Raw genomic sequence first — 17529 nt, 5'->3', positions numbered from 1 at the left:
GTCCTCCGCCCTTTCTCCTCCCTCCCCGCGCCCCGCCCTACGCCCCTGTCTCCGCATGCGCGACCGAGCCCGGGTTCGGAGCTGTTCCATCCGGGTATCCGGCGGCCTGTGGCTGTTTTGCTTTCTTGGCTGCGAGTGCGAGAGTGAGGCGGCCGGGTGAGGCTGGACTCCGGGCTCCGGACTGACTGACTGCACGGGCGGGGCTGGTCGTAAGTGCCCAGCGGGAGTGGGGAAGGGGAGGGACCGCCGCCGGCCGGATAGGGCTCGGGCCCGGGACCGTGTGCCCGGCGGGTGCTGACTGAGTCGTTGCCTCCTCTGGGACGCTGCAGGCTCGGGCTGACCCTGCCTGGTCACTTCCTCCTGACCTGTGTCCGGCGGGAGAGGACGACCGCGACCGGACTCCGCCAGGCTCCTGGGCCGCGGCCCTCCCCGGGACGTCACCGGTTCCTTGAAAATCGCCTTGTCCCCCCTGTTTTAGAGCTGGAGAAACCGAGCCCCCGAGAGGAAGTGTTACTGACCCTCCAAGTCCCAGTCCACTCTGCACCTAAAATCCGAGTCTGGAGGGCGGAGTTTGAGCCTGAGTGTGCAGCTAACAACCCAGAGAAAAATGGTTCGGGGCGGGGCCCTTGGGATGAACCGAAAATAACACTTTTTGGATTGCTGTTCGTCCCAGGGAAGGAAGAAGGAGTGAATTTTCCAGATTGAACTTGTCCTAAAGGCATATTAGCACTGGTTATAATCAGTTTTTAATATTTAATTTTTTAAAGGGAGTTTACAATAGGATTCATTGCTCTTTTTTAGGATATCACGTTTTTTGGACAACCGTGATTGCTGACTACAGAGTAGCTTAATGGACGGGCTCAGATTCGCTGTAGGAGTTTGGGTGTTTTCTTGATTATTAACAAGTTATACGTAATTCAGGCTTTTCATGTTCCGAAGTAGAGATAATATGGATGTGTCTCAGGCTAGGTCTGTACAGCCCAGCTCGGAGGAATGTTTTATGTAATTTCTTAAGACAATTTAGGTCGGCTATGGTAGTTTAGTAGTGGATTTTTTTGGTCTCAATTAATATTAACTTCAATTTTGTGGGTTTTTTTGACTGGAAAACATCTGTTAGAATCAGAGATAGAGATATTAGGATGAAATGGATGTACTTCACATAGGAATGACACCAAGAGGCAAGCTTGGAGAAGGAAAATATAATGAAGTGAAAGGAAGTGATGTGGGTAGAAGACCTGCAGTGCAGTGTTTAATTTCTTAATCTGAGTTGGAGGAAACAGGTTCTATGATAAACTGTGTAAATTCCTAAGAGAAATATTTTTCGTGTGAGTCCACGCTTTAACTCAGAGCCAAAGTTTATCATTTGTCTCTCCGCTATGTTAGTGCTCCCGGGTTGTAAATATCTAAATCATATAATAACTTGGTTTGAAATTAAAATTAATAATCATTATAAAACTTTTTCGGTATTTGGATACCCACCTTGGTTCCTATTACTTAAATGTGCCAAAGCCCTTTTTTAAGTTAAAAAAGTACTAAATGAATCCAAATTTTGTTTTCCAAAGTTGTAGTGTGGAAGTTCATCAAAAGCTGAATCAGGGTCGCCTCGTGGCTTAGCGGTTAAGTGCGCGCGCTCCGCTACTGGCAGCCCGGTTCGGATCCTGGGCGTGCACTGATGCACCGCTTCTCCGGCCATGCTGAGGCCGCGTCCCACATACAGCAACTAGGAGGATGTGCAACTACGACATACAGCTATCTACTGGGGCTTTGGGGGAAAAATAAATAAATAAATAAAATTAAAAAAAAAAGCTAAATCAAATATTCTGAAGTATGTGTAGTCAAAATAAAGTATTTGTAACTTCACTTTTATTAAATTATTCTTGAACTATTATTTTCTAGCAACATAAATCAGATTTGCAGCAAGTAAATGGGAGTACTTTATTTAGTTGGTTTTGTTTGTTTTTTTAAGTGACCTGAAAAAAATGTCTGGATTTCTAGAAGGCTTGAGATGCTCAGAATGCGTTGATTGGGGAGAAAAGCGAAATACTATTGCTTCCGTTACTGCTGGTGTTCTAGTAAGTGTCATTGATAATTTGGGCCTTCATTGTTTTGGTCTGTTTCTTTTTATGTGTTTTGAATTCTGCATGATGTTTTGAAATATGTACTATTTATTTTATCTTTGAGCACTGGATTTATTTTAATAAATGTTGATATTGTTTATGAGGAAGTTGAGTCATTTCAAGAGTTCCCATTATGTTTTGAAATTTGATGAGTCCATTGATTGTTTTTCTTTAACTGCATGGTAAAAATGGTATAATAAGACAGTATATTTTATACATTTATTCATTATATGGATTATGCCTCCTCTTAACGAGCACATTAAGTTACCAGGAAGTGGTTAAGAAACAATCAGGTCAAAACCGGTCAAGAGATATGATTGCATTTCTCCATAAACCAGAGTTAACTTTCTTCTCAATCTCATTTAAAAAGGAAGGAAGGGAGAGAGGGAGAAAGAAAGGAAGGAAGGAAGGAACTCATTCAAATATATTGCTTAGAAGAAATTTAGAGTGTAAAATTCTTACCTACATTGCAAATCCCTCAAGGCATCTGATATTTGTGTTTTATGCCCTTATGTAGTCTCATGCTCTAAAGAGTTGAGTTTTAAGTAAACAAAAAAAAATTTGCGTTTAAATATCTCCTCTTTGCTTAGTCTCTGACGCTTATAACCTATGAAAAATAATTATTCCAAAGTAATGGCAAAATATATAACTAGAAATCTTGCTCTTACAAACATCAAAAAAAAAAAAGCTTTAAATTTTAGTCTGTAAAGAAAATATCTTGAATACTTTGAGCTGAAGGTGAAAAAAAAAAGTGAAAGTACTTGTGCTAGCCAGTAAAAATGTCATTAATAGAGTATGGATCTGTCTATAACCTGATAAAAAGAATTTGATTAGCCTAAAATAGTAATTTAAGTAATTGCCAGAAGATGGCAGTTCCTGGAGCTAACTGGGTCAGAGCTGGGAGTGCAGGGTAGAGAAGGGGGTTACTTTCAAAACCTAAGCTACTTATCAGAATTTGGTTAATAACGTTTTATTGTAAGTTCCTGCTCAGGTGATAAAAAATATTTGTGCAATTTTGTTTTGTTTTTGTTTTTGTGTTGGTAAGGAAGATTGGCCCTGAGCTGACATCTGTTGCCAGTCTTCCTCTTTTTGCTTGAGGAAGATTGTCCCTGAGCTAACAGCGGTGCCAGTCTTCCTATATTTTGTATGTGGGATGCTGCCACAGCCTGGCTTGACAAGCAGTGTGTAGGTCTGAGCCCAGGATCTGAACCCGTGAATACCAGGCCGCCGAAGCAGAGTGCTCGAACTTAACCACTATGCCACTGGGCTGGCGCCTGTGCAGTTTTAATGTTTTTTCATTATATATTTATCCTTGATAATATCCACACCAGATTCAATTAAGATAGATTATAATTTGGTGTTGAAACTGAATTTAGCATAGTACCTGAAACCATCTGCAGACTGCACTGTAATTCATCAAAAGGAAAAGCAGAACTGCAGAACCATTACTTACTTCACACCACCAAGAGAAAAGCTAAAATTCTATCCACAGTAATTATTCCCCATATTATTTCGAATGATTTTTTTTCATTTTCAATAATAGCTCTTTCTGGAGGCTTATAATATATCAGCAACAGGGCACTCCTTCTGTCCTTTGGAATCTGAATCACTTTTTTCCTTTCCCCTGCCATGAGATACTATAATTTATTTCTAGCTCACAAAATTAGATTACAGACTTTATTATGACAATATAAAATAACGACTGAAGTAGACTTAGAAAAGTTCATGTTAATAAATATTAATTGCTGTCGGGCTTAAGGATATCTAATATTCAATCAGATATTAAGCCATGTGCAAATTATATGCAAGAAACTGCTGGAACATTTAAGAAAATTTTGAAATTCATTTGAAGGGATTTCTTCACTTAGATACCTTTCTTTTTAGCTGGTAAGATATGAAATTACTGTAATTTCTCCGTGGTATCCCCCTTTTTGGTTTGTTTTAGTTTTTTACAGGGTGGTGGATCATCATAGATGCGGCTGTCATTTATCCTACGATGGAAGACTTCAACCACTCATACCACGCCTGCGGTGTCATAGCAACCATAGCCTTCCTGATGTAAGTGTTGTTAGTGACTCGACTTACATAGATTGTCACAAAATAAAAATCTTTTGCGTACATTTGAGTAGAGTTAAAGTTTTTAAATGTTACCAAATTAACATATTGGATGTGGTTTAAAAGTCAAATCATAAAGAAATTATAAAGTAAAGTCAAATTATAAAGAAAAGCAACAGTCCTCTTTTCTATTCTTCTTCTACCTCTCCTCTCCCATTTCTGTCTCCCAGCTTTTCTCAGCTGTCCTTTTATTTCTATACTACCAATGTGTATAACTTTCCTTTTAGGTCAGAAACCATGTACTTTGTCTAAGGGTTTGTTTATTCATTCATTCAACAAATATTCATTAAGCTTCTATATTCCCAGGCTCTGCTCTAGATACAGGAAATGCAGTAGTGAATAACAGCAGGAAAAATCCATGCCTTTGTGGAATTTATACTTTAATGAATGAGGTAGATTGTAACTAAAGAGAAATAAATTAAATATATAGTATGTAAGATAAGGATAAGTGCTAGAGAAAAAAAGCAGAGGAGGGAGATATGAGATGTCAACAAGCATGTAGAAATTTTAAATAGAGTCAAGGAAGGCCTCACTAAGAAGGTGATTTTTGAGTAAAGACTTGAAGAAATGAAGGAACTGATCATGGGGATATATGAGAGGATCATTCCAGACAGACAGAACAGCAAGTACAAAGGCTTTATGGCAAGGAGACCAGTATGGCTGGAGTGAAGTGTCAAGGTCTTACAAGCCAGAGAACATGGAGGAACTGTTCCAGACTGAGAAGACTAAGGAGACATGAGAACAAAATGTACCTCCTGATTCTGGACAGGATCCTTTTGCTCTTAAGAGCATTATTGGGACAACTAGGGAACTTGAATAAGATCTGATGATTGGATAGTGGTAATGGATCATTGTTAATTTCCTGATTTTGCTGGCTGTATTGTGGTTCTGTAGAACTGTCTTGTTTTTAAGAAATACTTACAAATTTCTGGAGTTATGGGGGCTATTTGAACTATATTTCCAAGTTTTCTGTAGGTATGAGATTATATGAAAAACTGGTAATACCAGAGAACAAATCATGATTGTTCATGTCAGAATGTGCCTGATAGTAAAGGCTGACAAGGCAGGGTCATGGCTGTCTGACAGCGGGCTATGAAATTTATTTAGATGGCTCAGCAAGGAGAACCAAGAGCTACGAACCACTAACCTGAGAACATCTGCATTTTTTTTTAAATATGAAACTTGTTTTAAAATATACTTACTGTACATACCAAATAATTTAGTTAATATAGAGATTACTGAAAATAATTATGAGTATTTTGATCATTCTAAAACTTAGATTTGAATGAATAAATTAAGACTTCGGATTATTGTGAAAAAATTAGGGTTTATCTGTTCAACACATGTATTGATCACCTGCTAGGCATTGAGAATAAAAATGGGAAACCAGACAGACACAGCCCCTGCCCTCATGAAGCTTACATTCTAGTGGTAGACACACACACATACACACACAAATATATATATCATGTTTTCTAACTTTTTAACTAGATATATTGTGAACATTTTCCCATGACATTTAAAATTTTCCAAGGGTACTTCTAAAGAAAGCAAGGCTATCTCAACTTAGAGTGGTATCCTCTGAAAGTCAGTGAAAGACTTCTTATGTTTGGAACATGTATCAGGGATTGAAAAAAGGAGATTTTACCACTTGAATCTCTTCGTGCTGAGTACGTCTGGTGTGTACAAGTGGAAAACTAGATAGGACCAAACTAGAGATTGTTCCAGTCTTAGCAAGAATAATTTTGAGAATTTTACTCTCAAATTTTAACAAGCGTCAGAATCAGCTGAGGGATTTGTTAAAACTCAGATTGCTGGGCCCCATACCCAGAGTTTCTGCTTCATAAACTTGGGGTGGAGCAAGGGAATTTTCTTTCTAAAGAGTACCCAGGTGATGCTGGTTCTGCTGGTCTGAGCACTATAACCACTGCTGTAGAGGGTCTCTAGTTGAAGGGACTTGCCTAAGGTCCTGTGAACCGTTACTCAAGACTCATGAAGCCTTACATTAAATTTGAGGAACTCCAGCTTATTGTATCTGGTAATGTGATGTCATGGATAGTTTCCTCCTGGAGTCAGAGACCCTGATTTCTTGGTTTTGTTGTATTCACACAGGATTAATGCAGTATCGAATGGACAAGTCCGAGGTGATAGCTACAGTGAAGGTTGCCTGGGTCAAACAGGTAAATAGGTGCAAACAACATCTTACTATATACCCTTAAAATGTGAATTATACATGGAAGGGCCACTTGTCTATCTCCTTCAGATCAGGGATGGGGGGGGTGTATCTGAGCAGAGGTTATAGGTTCCAAGGCATAAGGTAAAAGTTGCATTTGGTCAAAGTTCGCCATATGGTACGAATATGCAGCTTTGAGTATGTAACCCTGTACGATAATATGTAGATAAATGTATACAGTATGCAGTAAAGGACGTTATATAGTAAGGAATACATGTGCAAAATAGAATTTATAGTACTTTAAGCTATACCGTATAAATTATTTTCTTCCCTTTTTTGCCAACCTTCTTTGATTGAATTAGCATTTTTGAAATACCTTAGAATCATAGTTTTTTGTATGTTTTAAAATGCACAACATAAAATTTACCATTGTAACCATTTTTAAGTGTACAGTTCAGTAGTGTTAAGTACATTCACATTGCTGTGCAACCAGCATCCAGAACTCTTTTCATCTTGCAAAACTGAATAGAGTAATAGAATTTTAGTGCTTAGGTTCACCTAGGCCCTTCCTTCTCAACTGAGGAACTCATGTCCCCTGGACTCCATGACCATGTACCCGAGATAGGCAGAATACAGGACACGTGTGACACAGTTTCCTAGAGAGTCCAGTTTACTCAAAGATTTGAGGGTACAGATATTTATTAAGCAGTTTAAATGATGAACTTATGATATTACACCCGTACAAAAATAAACCTGGATACAGGCAAATTTCAAGTGACTTTTTTTTTTTTTTTTAGTGAAACAGGAGAAACTGCAGTAGTCAGCTCTGGTCTATGCTTTTAGACTCTCCTTTGGTTCATTCGCTCTCTTCGTAGATGATCTTAAGTAGAAGAGATCCAGGAACACTGATCTACTGCCACCTTGTGAACTCGGAACGATTAAATGAATGTTAACAGTCAGCGTTGATAATAATAAGCCAATAATAGCTAGAGCTAGGACTAGAATATGGCCATCAGATCTCTAAATAAAATTTGTTAGCTAGCTCAGCTTTGGGGGTCCAGAGCCAGTTATATTTGTTTTACTATCACATCTGTGAGTAACAGCTTATTATTTCAGAACTTTTGTTTTATGTTTTGGGTGTGAAATCAGAAATTTATTTATAACATTCTGTTTGCTGCCCTTTTGTGAATGAGGCAGTGTTTTGATTAAAATGTATTTGTGCTAATTAAGTAAAGTCGTCTCAGAATTCATTTTAGGCAGTCTAATGACTCCATTTATTTTATAGCAAATCTTCATAAATATATCAATGTGATTTATAAGTTGGTTGTCTTCCTCTGTAAACATAATTTTAATGCAACTTTCCTAAGTGCCAGCTACAATAAATTTGAACTTACTTTGCTACCTGACTTCCCTGCGAGTGAAGTATGGTGGTGTTTAGATTCACATATCACTGAATATGAATTTTCTGTTAAGTATACCTATGTCATCGTTTGAAAGTTCTCTGGGAGCATTTTAAACTTTGGAGCACAATTTCTGAAAATATATGGAGAATGAGCCTCTAAATATGGTGAAAGACATTTTGTGAGATTTTTATAGGAAGGTTGAGTCAAGTTTTTCTCAGTGTACATAGTTGGGGAAAGTAATAGATGCTTAGAATATATAGACCAGCCAATAAGAAATGGCCCGCGTCTGCTCTGATGATTCTCAGTACGGCTTCTTCCAGTGTTCAGATTTTAGACTTTGATGGCAACTGCACGTTTTTTCTGTTTGGGTTTTTGTTTTCTTTTTGAAAAGTCAGTTGAACTTACTGTTGCCGTATGAGAAACAATTCTGGTAAAATGTTACTTCTTTTAAGGTGCTCGCATCTGGCTGTTCATTGGTTTCATGTTGGCCTTTGGATCTCTGATTGCATCTATGTGGATTCTCTTTGGAGGTTATGTTGCTAAAGGTAAGAGAAAGCACACTTTACGTTTTACTCCGATGGAATACTGAAATTTTGTGTTAAAGTTGCTTATTTTAGAATAAAGCTTTTTTCATATAGATCAGCTAACTGCTAGCAGCACATTTGTGCCTGGGAACTCCCATCTCCCTGTCAGTATTTCGTTTCATTTGTGTGGTATGTTTTTAGCATTCCTTTCTTCTGTATTTTTGCTTCTAATCTAGAGCCTGGAGGAATGGGACACAGCTCCATACCTTGCTTCTCTTTGGCTTCTAAAAACCTCAAAAGCAGAATACATATGTTGTGTCGCTACTTGGCAAGTTTTGATTTGCTGAATAATATCCTTGCAAAGCTCTAACATCCTAGAATTGAAGTTAATTGAGCTAACCCTCCCTAATAATACGATATCTCCTTTTAGATAGAAAAGTAAGTTAATACTTAATGTGCTCTGCTATAAAAGGCCAGTTTAAGGCGAGCTCAGGAAAAGGCCTGCTCTTAGATCCCTGGCTGAAATTTCACCTTGAGGGACCCCAGAAAAATATGCAATCCACTCAGTGTTCCAGATAAAATTGACTGTGCTTATCATAGTAAAAATACAATATTAATGATCTGCAAAAACCGGACCAGCAGAGATCTAATCTAGTTCATATTTTAATACTTTACTTCTTTGAATAAAATCTAATTCTTGGGTTAAAATCATGGGTTTTCTGAATTTTTATTAAAATCACTTAAATCTTACAGACAGGAATGAGAGGCATTTTTAATATTTTTTTTCTTTTGTTCATATAATTTATTGTTAAAACTATATTACTGAAAATGTAGAAAAGAAAAGAAAAAGTAAACATAATAATCTACTGCTCTTAAATATTTTGGTATATTTCCTTTGGTCTCTTTTCTTGTGTTTTTTATGTAGTTATAAAGACAATTTTGAACCCAGCTTTTTGCATTTAACATGATTTCATAAGTACTTCTCTTATTGCTACAAAATCTTTGTCACCATCATATTTTAAAAACAAAAAGTTACTTTTTTCTCATGAGAATTGCATAATAGATGTTGATAATGGAAAACTGAAAATATAAGAGAGCTCAAAGAAGAAAATAAAATTACTGATAATTCTTCTTTCCCAGATGCAACTATTAATGCAGAGCCCCTTTTTGTAGGAAAGTCTTCATTACACAGAATTTTAAGTTATTTTCCTAAAGCCTTCTGGAGCCAGGTTATGCTTTGAGAATTATTAGCAGCAGGTCTGTAATTTATAAAGTTGGGCTTTATATAGGATCTTTATGAGCCATTCTAGTGGTGATAGTTATTTAATGTGGAATATTTAATGTGGCCTTCTAGTCATGAAGGGCTGTACAAACCAGCTGTAATGGTAATCAGATTAATTTAAAACTATTCAGAGGAAAAGTTGATACTTCATCTATTCATCGTGCCTCAGTTTGTCAATCAGTGAGTAATCACTGACAGCTCCGATAGTAGAAATTTATGAGAATTTCAGCTTCAATCCAGGGTAGAATTGGGACAAAATGTTCCCCTGGCAGTCTTGCCCATCTTAGTGAATGGTTAGTCTGTCCCTCCAGGTGTTTAGGCCAAAAACCCTGGGTGGTTAAGGCCTGTCAAAGACGACACCTCGGGCCGGCTCCGTGGCTTAGCGGTTAAGTGCGCGCGCTCTGATGCTGGCGGCCCGGGTTCGGATCCCGGGAGCGCCCCGAGGCACCACTTCTCCGTCCAACGCGAGGCCGAGTCCCACGTACAGCAACTAGAAGGATGTGAACCTATGACATACAACTCTCTACTGGGGCTTTGGGGGGAAAAAACTGAATAAATAAAATCTTTAAAAAAAAAAAAAAAAAAAACACGACACCTCTCTTTCTCTCATACCCCGTATCTAAGCCATCAGCAAACCTTGTTGACTCTGCCATTAAAATATATCTTGAATCTGACTGCTTTTTACCTGCTCCACTGCTCCCACCCTGGTTCAGTCCAGTCCAGTCCAGTCCTTGCCTGATGTCCTGAAATAGCCTCCTCCTGGGTTTCTGTTTCTCCCCTTGCCCCGTTTTGTCTGCTCTCACCACAGCAGGCGGAGGGATCCTATGAAAATATGTCAGCTCCTGGCACGTCTGCTCACAACCCTCCCGTGGCTTCTCTTCCACCCAGAGTAAACATCAAAGTCCTCGCTGTGACTGCAAGGCTCTGTAGGATCTTTGCCCCCAGCCTGCCCTCGTACTTCTCTGATCCGTCCCCTGCTTTTCTCTCTTTGCCCTGTGACCATTCCTCTAATGCACCAGCATGCTCCCACCCCAGGGCTTTTGCACTTGCTGTTCTGCTGCTTCTGCATGGCTCCTGCCCTCGCTTCCTTCTTCATGTCCTTATGCCACTGTCACCTTCTCATGAGGTCTTCCTGGCCACCTGTATAAATATCATCATTCACTGCATTTCCTATACCTTTCCTGCTTCATTTTTTTTCCTTACTTATTTATTCTCTGTATTGTCTAGCTCCATGAAGGCAAAAACATTTGCCTGTTTTATTTACTGCCGTATCCTCAGCACATTAAATAGTGCCGAGCATAGTGTGCACTCGGTAAATATTTGTTAAATGAGTGAAGGGAGCTCTCTTTTATTAAATCAAAGCTAGACTCTGTCATATGTAGTATGTCATTTAATACTCAAACCAGCCATAGTTACCAGAAAAACCAATTATGTTAGGCAGGAAAACTGATACTTGCCAGTATATCAGAAACTAAATATTTGAGATCATAAACCTCTAAATATTATAATTATTTTTACAGAAAAAACCATAGTGTACCCTGGAATTGCTGTATTTTTCCAAAATGCCTTCATCTTTTTTGGGTAAGTTTGTTTTGCATTCTTCATTCTATTTTTTTTAATTCTCTTTTTATAATAGTTTCTTTTATGTCCTTTACTATATTTAGTTGCTTAATTTACCCCTGTCCAATGCCCCTCCCCCATGTTATTGTCATAAAATATGAAGAATGAGACTGAGAAAGCTATTTTTAATACATGGGTTGGTTTGCTGCCAACCTTGGGAACATACATTGATTCTTAAAATTGCCATCACCTCCCCTTTAATGAAGAACTGTGATTTGCTTAGATTTAGTTACGTAACACTGACAGTCTTCATTTTAAATCTGAATCTCTAACAGTTGCTTTTAATGAAAGCCTGCTTAAAACCATTTCTCCTTAAAATTTTGTTTCTGGGTGCATTTTATAGTTCCTTCTATCCTTGGTGTCATTAGAATGTGTTCATGAAATTTGAGGTGTAGAGGAAAAGCCCTAACATTTTTTATCCTTCTGATGCAATGACAAATTGAAAGATTACTAAAACCCCTAAAAACCTTATTACTTTTATCAATAATCTTCTCTAGTGTTCATTCTTTCCTGGACACTTAGGGCCTGCCCTTTCCCTTACTCCTAGTCTCCCACTCCCCCCACAAAAAAAAAAAAAACCTTCAAAACTTCTCTTTATCCTCTGCATCAGGAATTCTTGACCTCTATTCCATGGGTAGGCTTCTGAAGATGGGGAACCACCAGACGTTTCCGTATGTAAAACATTGGGTGTTTCTGCTTATTTCTGGGAAAAGAGTCTGTGGCTTTCATCAGATTTTCAGAGAAGTCCCCAATCTAAAAAAGGTTAAAAAAAACTGCTTTATGTTCTAGAACAGTCTATTCCAGGACTTTTCCTTCCCTATCCCTTTCCACCCACCCCCAAAAAGAAAATGGATGCCCCATATCTACTTGAACAACTCATGAAATGCTGTAGTTGCCCTTCAGTAATCGTCAGCAGTTGGTATTCACACTTATTCCATTCCACCATCAGGCATTTTTTGCAATTTTATAAAATCAATTTGGAAATAAGAAAAATGTGAACTTAGATGTGGCAAAATACGCAACCTCTTTGGGTCATGCTTTGTGTCCTGAAACTAGCGGAGAAAACCCAAAGAGTTAGGGAAAAAAAAGTTAATCCATTGACTTTTATGCAGAAAATAATAATGACCAAAGTTTATTGAGCAATTATTGTGTACGAGGCACATTCTTGGTGCTTTACACGTATCTCTCAGTTAACCCCCAGAGCAACTCTGGGAGTGACTCCATGATCATCCCCGTTTGATATGTGAGGAAGTGGGTGCAGAGAAGTCAGGTAACTTGTTTGAGATCATGGCTAAAATTGGGGCTATCTGACTCCAAAGTTCAGGCTCTGGCTACTCTGATGATGAAATTTGGGATGAATTCAATTGACATTTTCTCCTTTTGCTGAGTTTAGTATTAGTTCTGTTCCCCCCCCCCCGCCTTTTTTTAAAGAATGTAACAGTGTACTTGAAAAATGCAAAATGAGTAAACCTCATCCCCCCAACTTATGAAATAAAATTTGGGTTTCTTATTTTGTTGGGTAATGTAGCATGTGTTTATGAGAGGGGCAGTGTTGCTATTTAGGATTTCGTTTCCTTTCCAGCTCAGTGCTGAGGCTTGAGCATCTTTAAAGAAGGCCCGGGCGTCCTGAGCTCACTACTGCAGTATCTCCACAGGGTAGAGGTGTTGGGGGCACTCAGCGCCCCACAACTTCAGGGTCAGAGGCAGGGGCACAGAAAGCTTCAGGATGAAGTGGGGGGAGCGGGGGATATACTAAGAGCCAGACAGGGAGGGGCCAACAGCAGCCTTCTTGATTTCAATCGTCATGTACTCTGGCAGAGATGAAGGATCCAGTAAGCTCCGCCGTGCCGTGCTGCTTTTGGCAGAGAAGTCACTGTGTCACGGCGGGGGGAACAGAGGATGGAGAGGGGAAGGTTGGTGGGAAAGTTTCTCTCTTCCAACAGGGAAGACATATAATTTCATGCAGTGGTTACCACATCTCACAAAACGTTGGAAACCAATCATTGACTTGTCAAATTAGTTATAATAAATTAGTTTTCTATGCGACGAGTTTGGTTAATTTCTCATTTATTACTATTATACCTAATAAATCTAAAAACTCATTAGGTTGTGTGAAAATATTATAAGCAAATTGAAATTAAATTCAACCAATAGACACCATTATCAGAATAGTTGTAACCGATTACCTGCCATTCTGATTTATAACAGAACAATTCTCAGCAACATCTTAGAAATTATGATTTCAGAAATCACAAACAGATGTCAGTACCAAAGGTGACCATGTGATGGTGTAGGAGGGACTGGCTGTTGCCCAAGAAACTCTTTTTTTTTTTTTTTTTTTACAGTTTTTTTTTTTTTACAGTTGACAGTTTTCATCTGTTGACCAGTTCCGAAGTTACCGACTCTCTTTTAAGCTATCTGGAGAGCAGAGACCCCTAATAACCAACTTGGGATTTTCTCTTTTGCAGCAATAGATCTGATATTCACTGGAAGAGCAGAGATCAAATCACCGTTTGCAGGTTTATGAAATCTTTTGTAAAGAGAAATTAATATACTTCCGAAAGAGTATAGCCAACTTCCTGGCTGCATTTTTGTTTTCATCCGAAAACACTGAAGTGTTTGCCTTTATAAAAGCCTATGAAACCTGCTTTAAATTGATCATTATGATTGCGGGTTTAACCCTGAGTATACACCAGTAATTGGACAACCGATGACAAAACAAATTGAAATGCAGCATATGCCATTGAAATGCCTACTGTCTTCAGTTTCCCTCGCACTTACCCCCCACATCCAAGCCCTGTTGAATCTGCCTCTTGAATTGTCTTAAACCTGTTCTCTCCGTGTCCACTTCCACTGTTTATGTGTGGTTGTCGTCATCCCTTCCTGAGCAGTTTGCATCCCTAACTGGCTCCTCCCTTGGATCCAGTTTTCCTGCTAAAACATAGCTCTAATCCTCTCATTTCCCATCTTAAAATTTTTCAGAACTCGGAGCTGTCTACAGAAGAGTTCAACACTAGTGGCCATCCAGCCAAATTCTGCCCACAGTTCTGTTTGATTTAGCCTATACAGTATTTTTTTGTTTTATTGAGCTGATATTGAAAAATCAAGAGATTTTACATAAAAATCTGAATTTGGGGCTTTTCTTGAAAAACTGAAAGATCTGACAAGCCTGTACCCCACACTGCAACAGTCGCCTGGAGCTTCTGAATAGTTGTTCCTTTTAAATAGGGGATGCATCTCTGCGTAGCCCCATTTCATTCATTGCCTGGCACTGGTTCCCACTTGCCCCCTTTAGTAGACCATACAAGCTGGCACCTGCCCTCTTGACTCATTTAAGGCACCTGGGGCCCCTGTAGGCCATTTACCACCCTGGTCAATTGGCTTACCAAACCCTGGCCACCTCCATTCCCTATCCTCCTTGTCTCTTAAACTATAATCTAGCCATATTGGACTCTTCCCTGTTCTGCTACACATCAAATATCAATATCAATACCCATATACATCTTCTTATGCATATAATTGCCCTCTTGCCCCTCTTAAACTTAAGCCTTAAGGACAACTATAGACACTTCCCCACCTAAACCCTAGGCTAAGCTCTGCAAGCACATTTTCCTGAGGCCCCATGGTCTTTTATTGCTCTTTGCCTTTTGATACACTGTTTCCCTCCTTGAAACATCTTCCTTCCTCATCCCACTAGCTCTGGTTCCTACCAACCTCCCATTTGAACTCCTGCTTATCCTTCAGTGGTCATCTAGTATTACCACCTCTGTGAATCCTTTTCTAACACATCCAGGCAGAATAAATTTTATGTGTTTCTGTGCTCCCTTAACATTTGGTATATATACCACTAATACGTACTGCATCGTGTCATCAAGGATGTGAGCAACTTGAGGGCAGGGACCATATCTTATCTTTAGAGCCCTGGCGTCTAGCACCTAGCACCTTTACACTCAAAAAGGATTTGTTGAATGAATTTGATAAAATTGGACATATAACAGTTCCATACTAAGCACTGGTTAACTTTTTAAGAGGAATGTGTGTCTTCAATGCTCAAAAGTTAAGGGTGGGGGAAGCAGGTGGTAAACAACACAGTTGAGCACGGGGGAAGAATTTCCTACCTTAGGATGACCGGTTTCTGCTCTTATACAGACAGCCCATGGTGTTTTTCATACAACTTATCAGTCATTCTTTGTTGCTGGTTTCCCACCATTCTAAATTTCCCATGTTCTTCCTTTCCCCCAGACTTAGCTCATCATGTGATGTTTCTTATTTTATTCACAGAGGACTGGTTTTTAAGTTTGGCCGCACTGAAGACTTATGGCAGTGAACACATCTGATTTCCTACTGCACAGCAGCCCTGCATGGGTTTTTTTTTTACTACTCACTCCCTATCTTTTGTAATGCCATTTTCTAAACTTATTTCTGAGTGTGGTCTCAGCTTAAATTTGTGTAATACTAAAATCATGAGAACTCCCTATTTAAACAGCAACAACAAAAATCTATTGTGGTATGCATTTGATTAACATAAAATATTAAATAAAAATATTTCACATGAGTCATTTTTATTAAGGTTTATCATGGTATAATTTGTAAAAATAAAAAGAAATTATGGATACATCTTATATGAGTATTTGTCATATCCAAGGTCCAAAAACTGCAATTAAAGTGCTCTGAAGATTTAATGTGTTTATTTAAATGTGGCCTCTTCTGTGTCAAATGTTAAAAGAAATATAAACATTTCCTTGTTTTTAAAAACTATTTGGTGGTCAGAATTTTTTCTCACTATACTTTGTGTTTGGCTTATATAGTTTTGCCAGAAATTCTATAAACATGTCAATATAGGCAGCTCTTGAGGATCTCCCAAGGGGTGAGTGAACATGTCAGAAGAGAGAAGCTCTGTGATCCAGCCACCAGGCTCCTCAAAGGTGTCCCTTCGGTGCCACTGATTCAGGGAGGGAAAGGGTGGTGATAACTCAGCCATGACATATGGTCCCAGTGGGACGCTGACAGTCACTCCACATCCACCATTGAAGGAAAGAGGAAAAAGATAGGGACTTGACACTAGTCTTTACTCAGGTGACAAACTTTTTTGTTGTTGGTTTGATAATAACTTGGATTTCATGTTTTCATTGTATCTCTGTACTGAACCACTAAGCTCAAAATAGACCAGCAAGGTCAATTATAATTATAAGCATTAATTACTGGGAATTCTCAATAGTCTGTCCCTCTTTAGAACTCTGTTATCCCCCAGGCTCCCCACCTTGGCAAAATGGGAGTTGTTTTTTTTTTTAATGAACTAGCTAACTGTGGGATACGTATTCTTCAAAACTACAGCTTGAAATGTTTTCTTTCATAAAAGTTTCTACAATTAGCCCTTCATTAAACACAGAGTATCTCTTAGATGATTTAAATTTGTGGTACTCTTTTCCATGTCAGCCATGGTTATCTCTCAGTATATGTGTTGAATATTGCCTGGTCATCAAGACACTACTCAAGGAAATGACTGTGTTGCTGTCATCCCACAGCAAATCCCTCAGGTGAGTTTTAGATCCACAGGATGTGAGAATTGGAGGAGTTCTTAGGGGTTGAAGTCCATCTTCTCTTTTTACAGATGAGGGGACCCAGACCATGGAAATTTGAATGATTTCCTCAAGGTTATAGAACTAGTTTTTAAATCATAAGGCAATAGATCTCCACAATTGAACATGACATCTTTCTCCACAATTAAATTCAGAATGTGCTCGGGGAATGAGAACTGCCTTGTGAACCTGCTGGAATAAAAACATAACGTCTGCATTACAGGACTAAATATAAGTGAGTTCTTAATTTTTCCCTGTTTTGTATCGTCTGCTCTGCTGATGTAGACAAGGGTTAATGGGGTGACATACTTTATTAAGTATGAGAAGGAATCTAAGAACTGTCAATAAAATTGAACCAAAACCTTAATTATGTGTCTGCACCCAAGAAAATATTGATAGTATCATCTTTAATGAAACCAAACATTTATTTAAAACTATTATGAAATTACCACTTAAATAAGTTTTTGGTCTTTTATTTTTAATATCAAATCTACCTCTGACCTTGTTTCATTGTACATAAGGAGACTTTGCTGTAACGAGTGTTTGTTGCACACAAAAAAAGGTGGGTAACAGTGAAAGGAAATTGTCTTGTTTTCACACAGGCCTTGTTTTCCTTGGATGCTTCTGCTTAAAATCCACTAGCCAAATGATGAAACTGTAAAAGCAAAGCAAACGTTTTTAATTACAGAGGAACCCTTATACTCTTAAAATTTGAA

The 17529-nt window shown here is 38.6% G+C and overlaps 1 protein-coding gene across 2 annotated transcripts; it reads left to right on the top strand.

Annotated features, from left to right (window-relative positions):
* Window positions 1-61: 61 nt before the first annotated feature.
* TMEM50A (transmembrane protein 50A) lies at window positions 62-15992 on the top strand. 2 transcript variants are annotated; one of them, XM_087446551.1, is made up of 7 exons: window positions 62-156; window positions 1967-2072; window positions 4063-4175; window positions 6345-6412; window positions 8261-8353; window positions 11135-11195; window positions 15516-15992. In XM_087446551.1, exons 2-7 carry the CDS (start codon window positions 1980-1982, stop codon window positions 15559-15561), a joined length of 474 nt encoding a protein of 157 aa, XP_087302677.1. In that variant the 5' UTR covers window positions 62-156; window positions 1967-1979; the 3' UTR covers window positions 15562-15992. The 2 variants fall into 2 exon arrangements, with proteins under 2 accessions (XP_087302677.1, XP_004425804.1); XM_004425747.3 differs by having other exon boundaries at window positions 67-209.
* Window positions 15993-17529: the final 1537 nt, after the last annotated feature.

Source organism: Ceratotherium simum, chromosome 22, assembly GCF_057802395.1.
Source record: "Ceratotherium simum simum isolate JZ-2026a chromosome 22, ASM5780239v1, whole genome shotgun sequence".
Taxonomy (NCBI): Eukaryota; Metazoa; Chordata; class Mammalia; order Perissodactyla; family Rhinocerotidae; genus Ceratotherium; species Ceratotherium simum.
The sequence above is the reverse complement of the archived record's forward strand: the minus strand, read 5'-3'. Positions and strand labels throughout refer to the sequence as shown.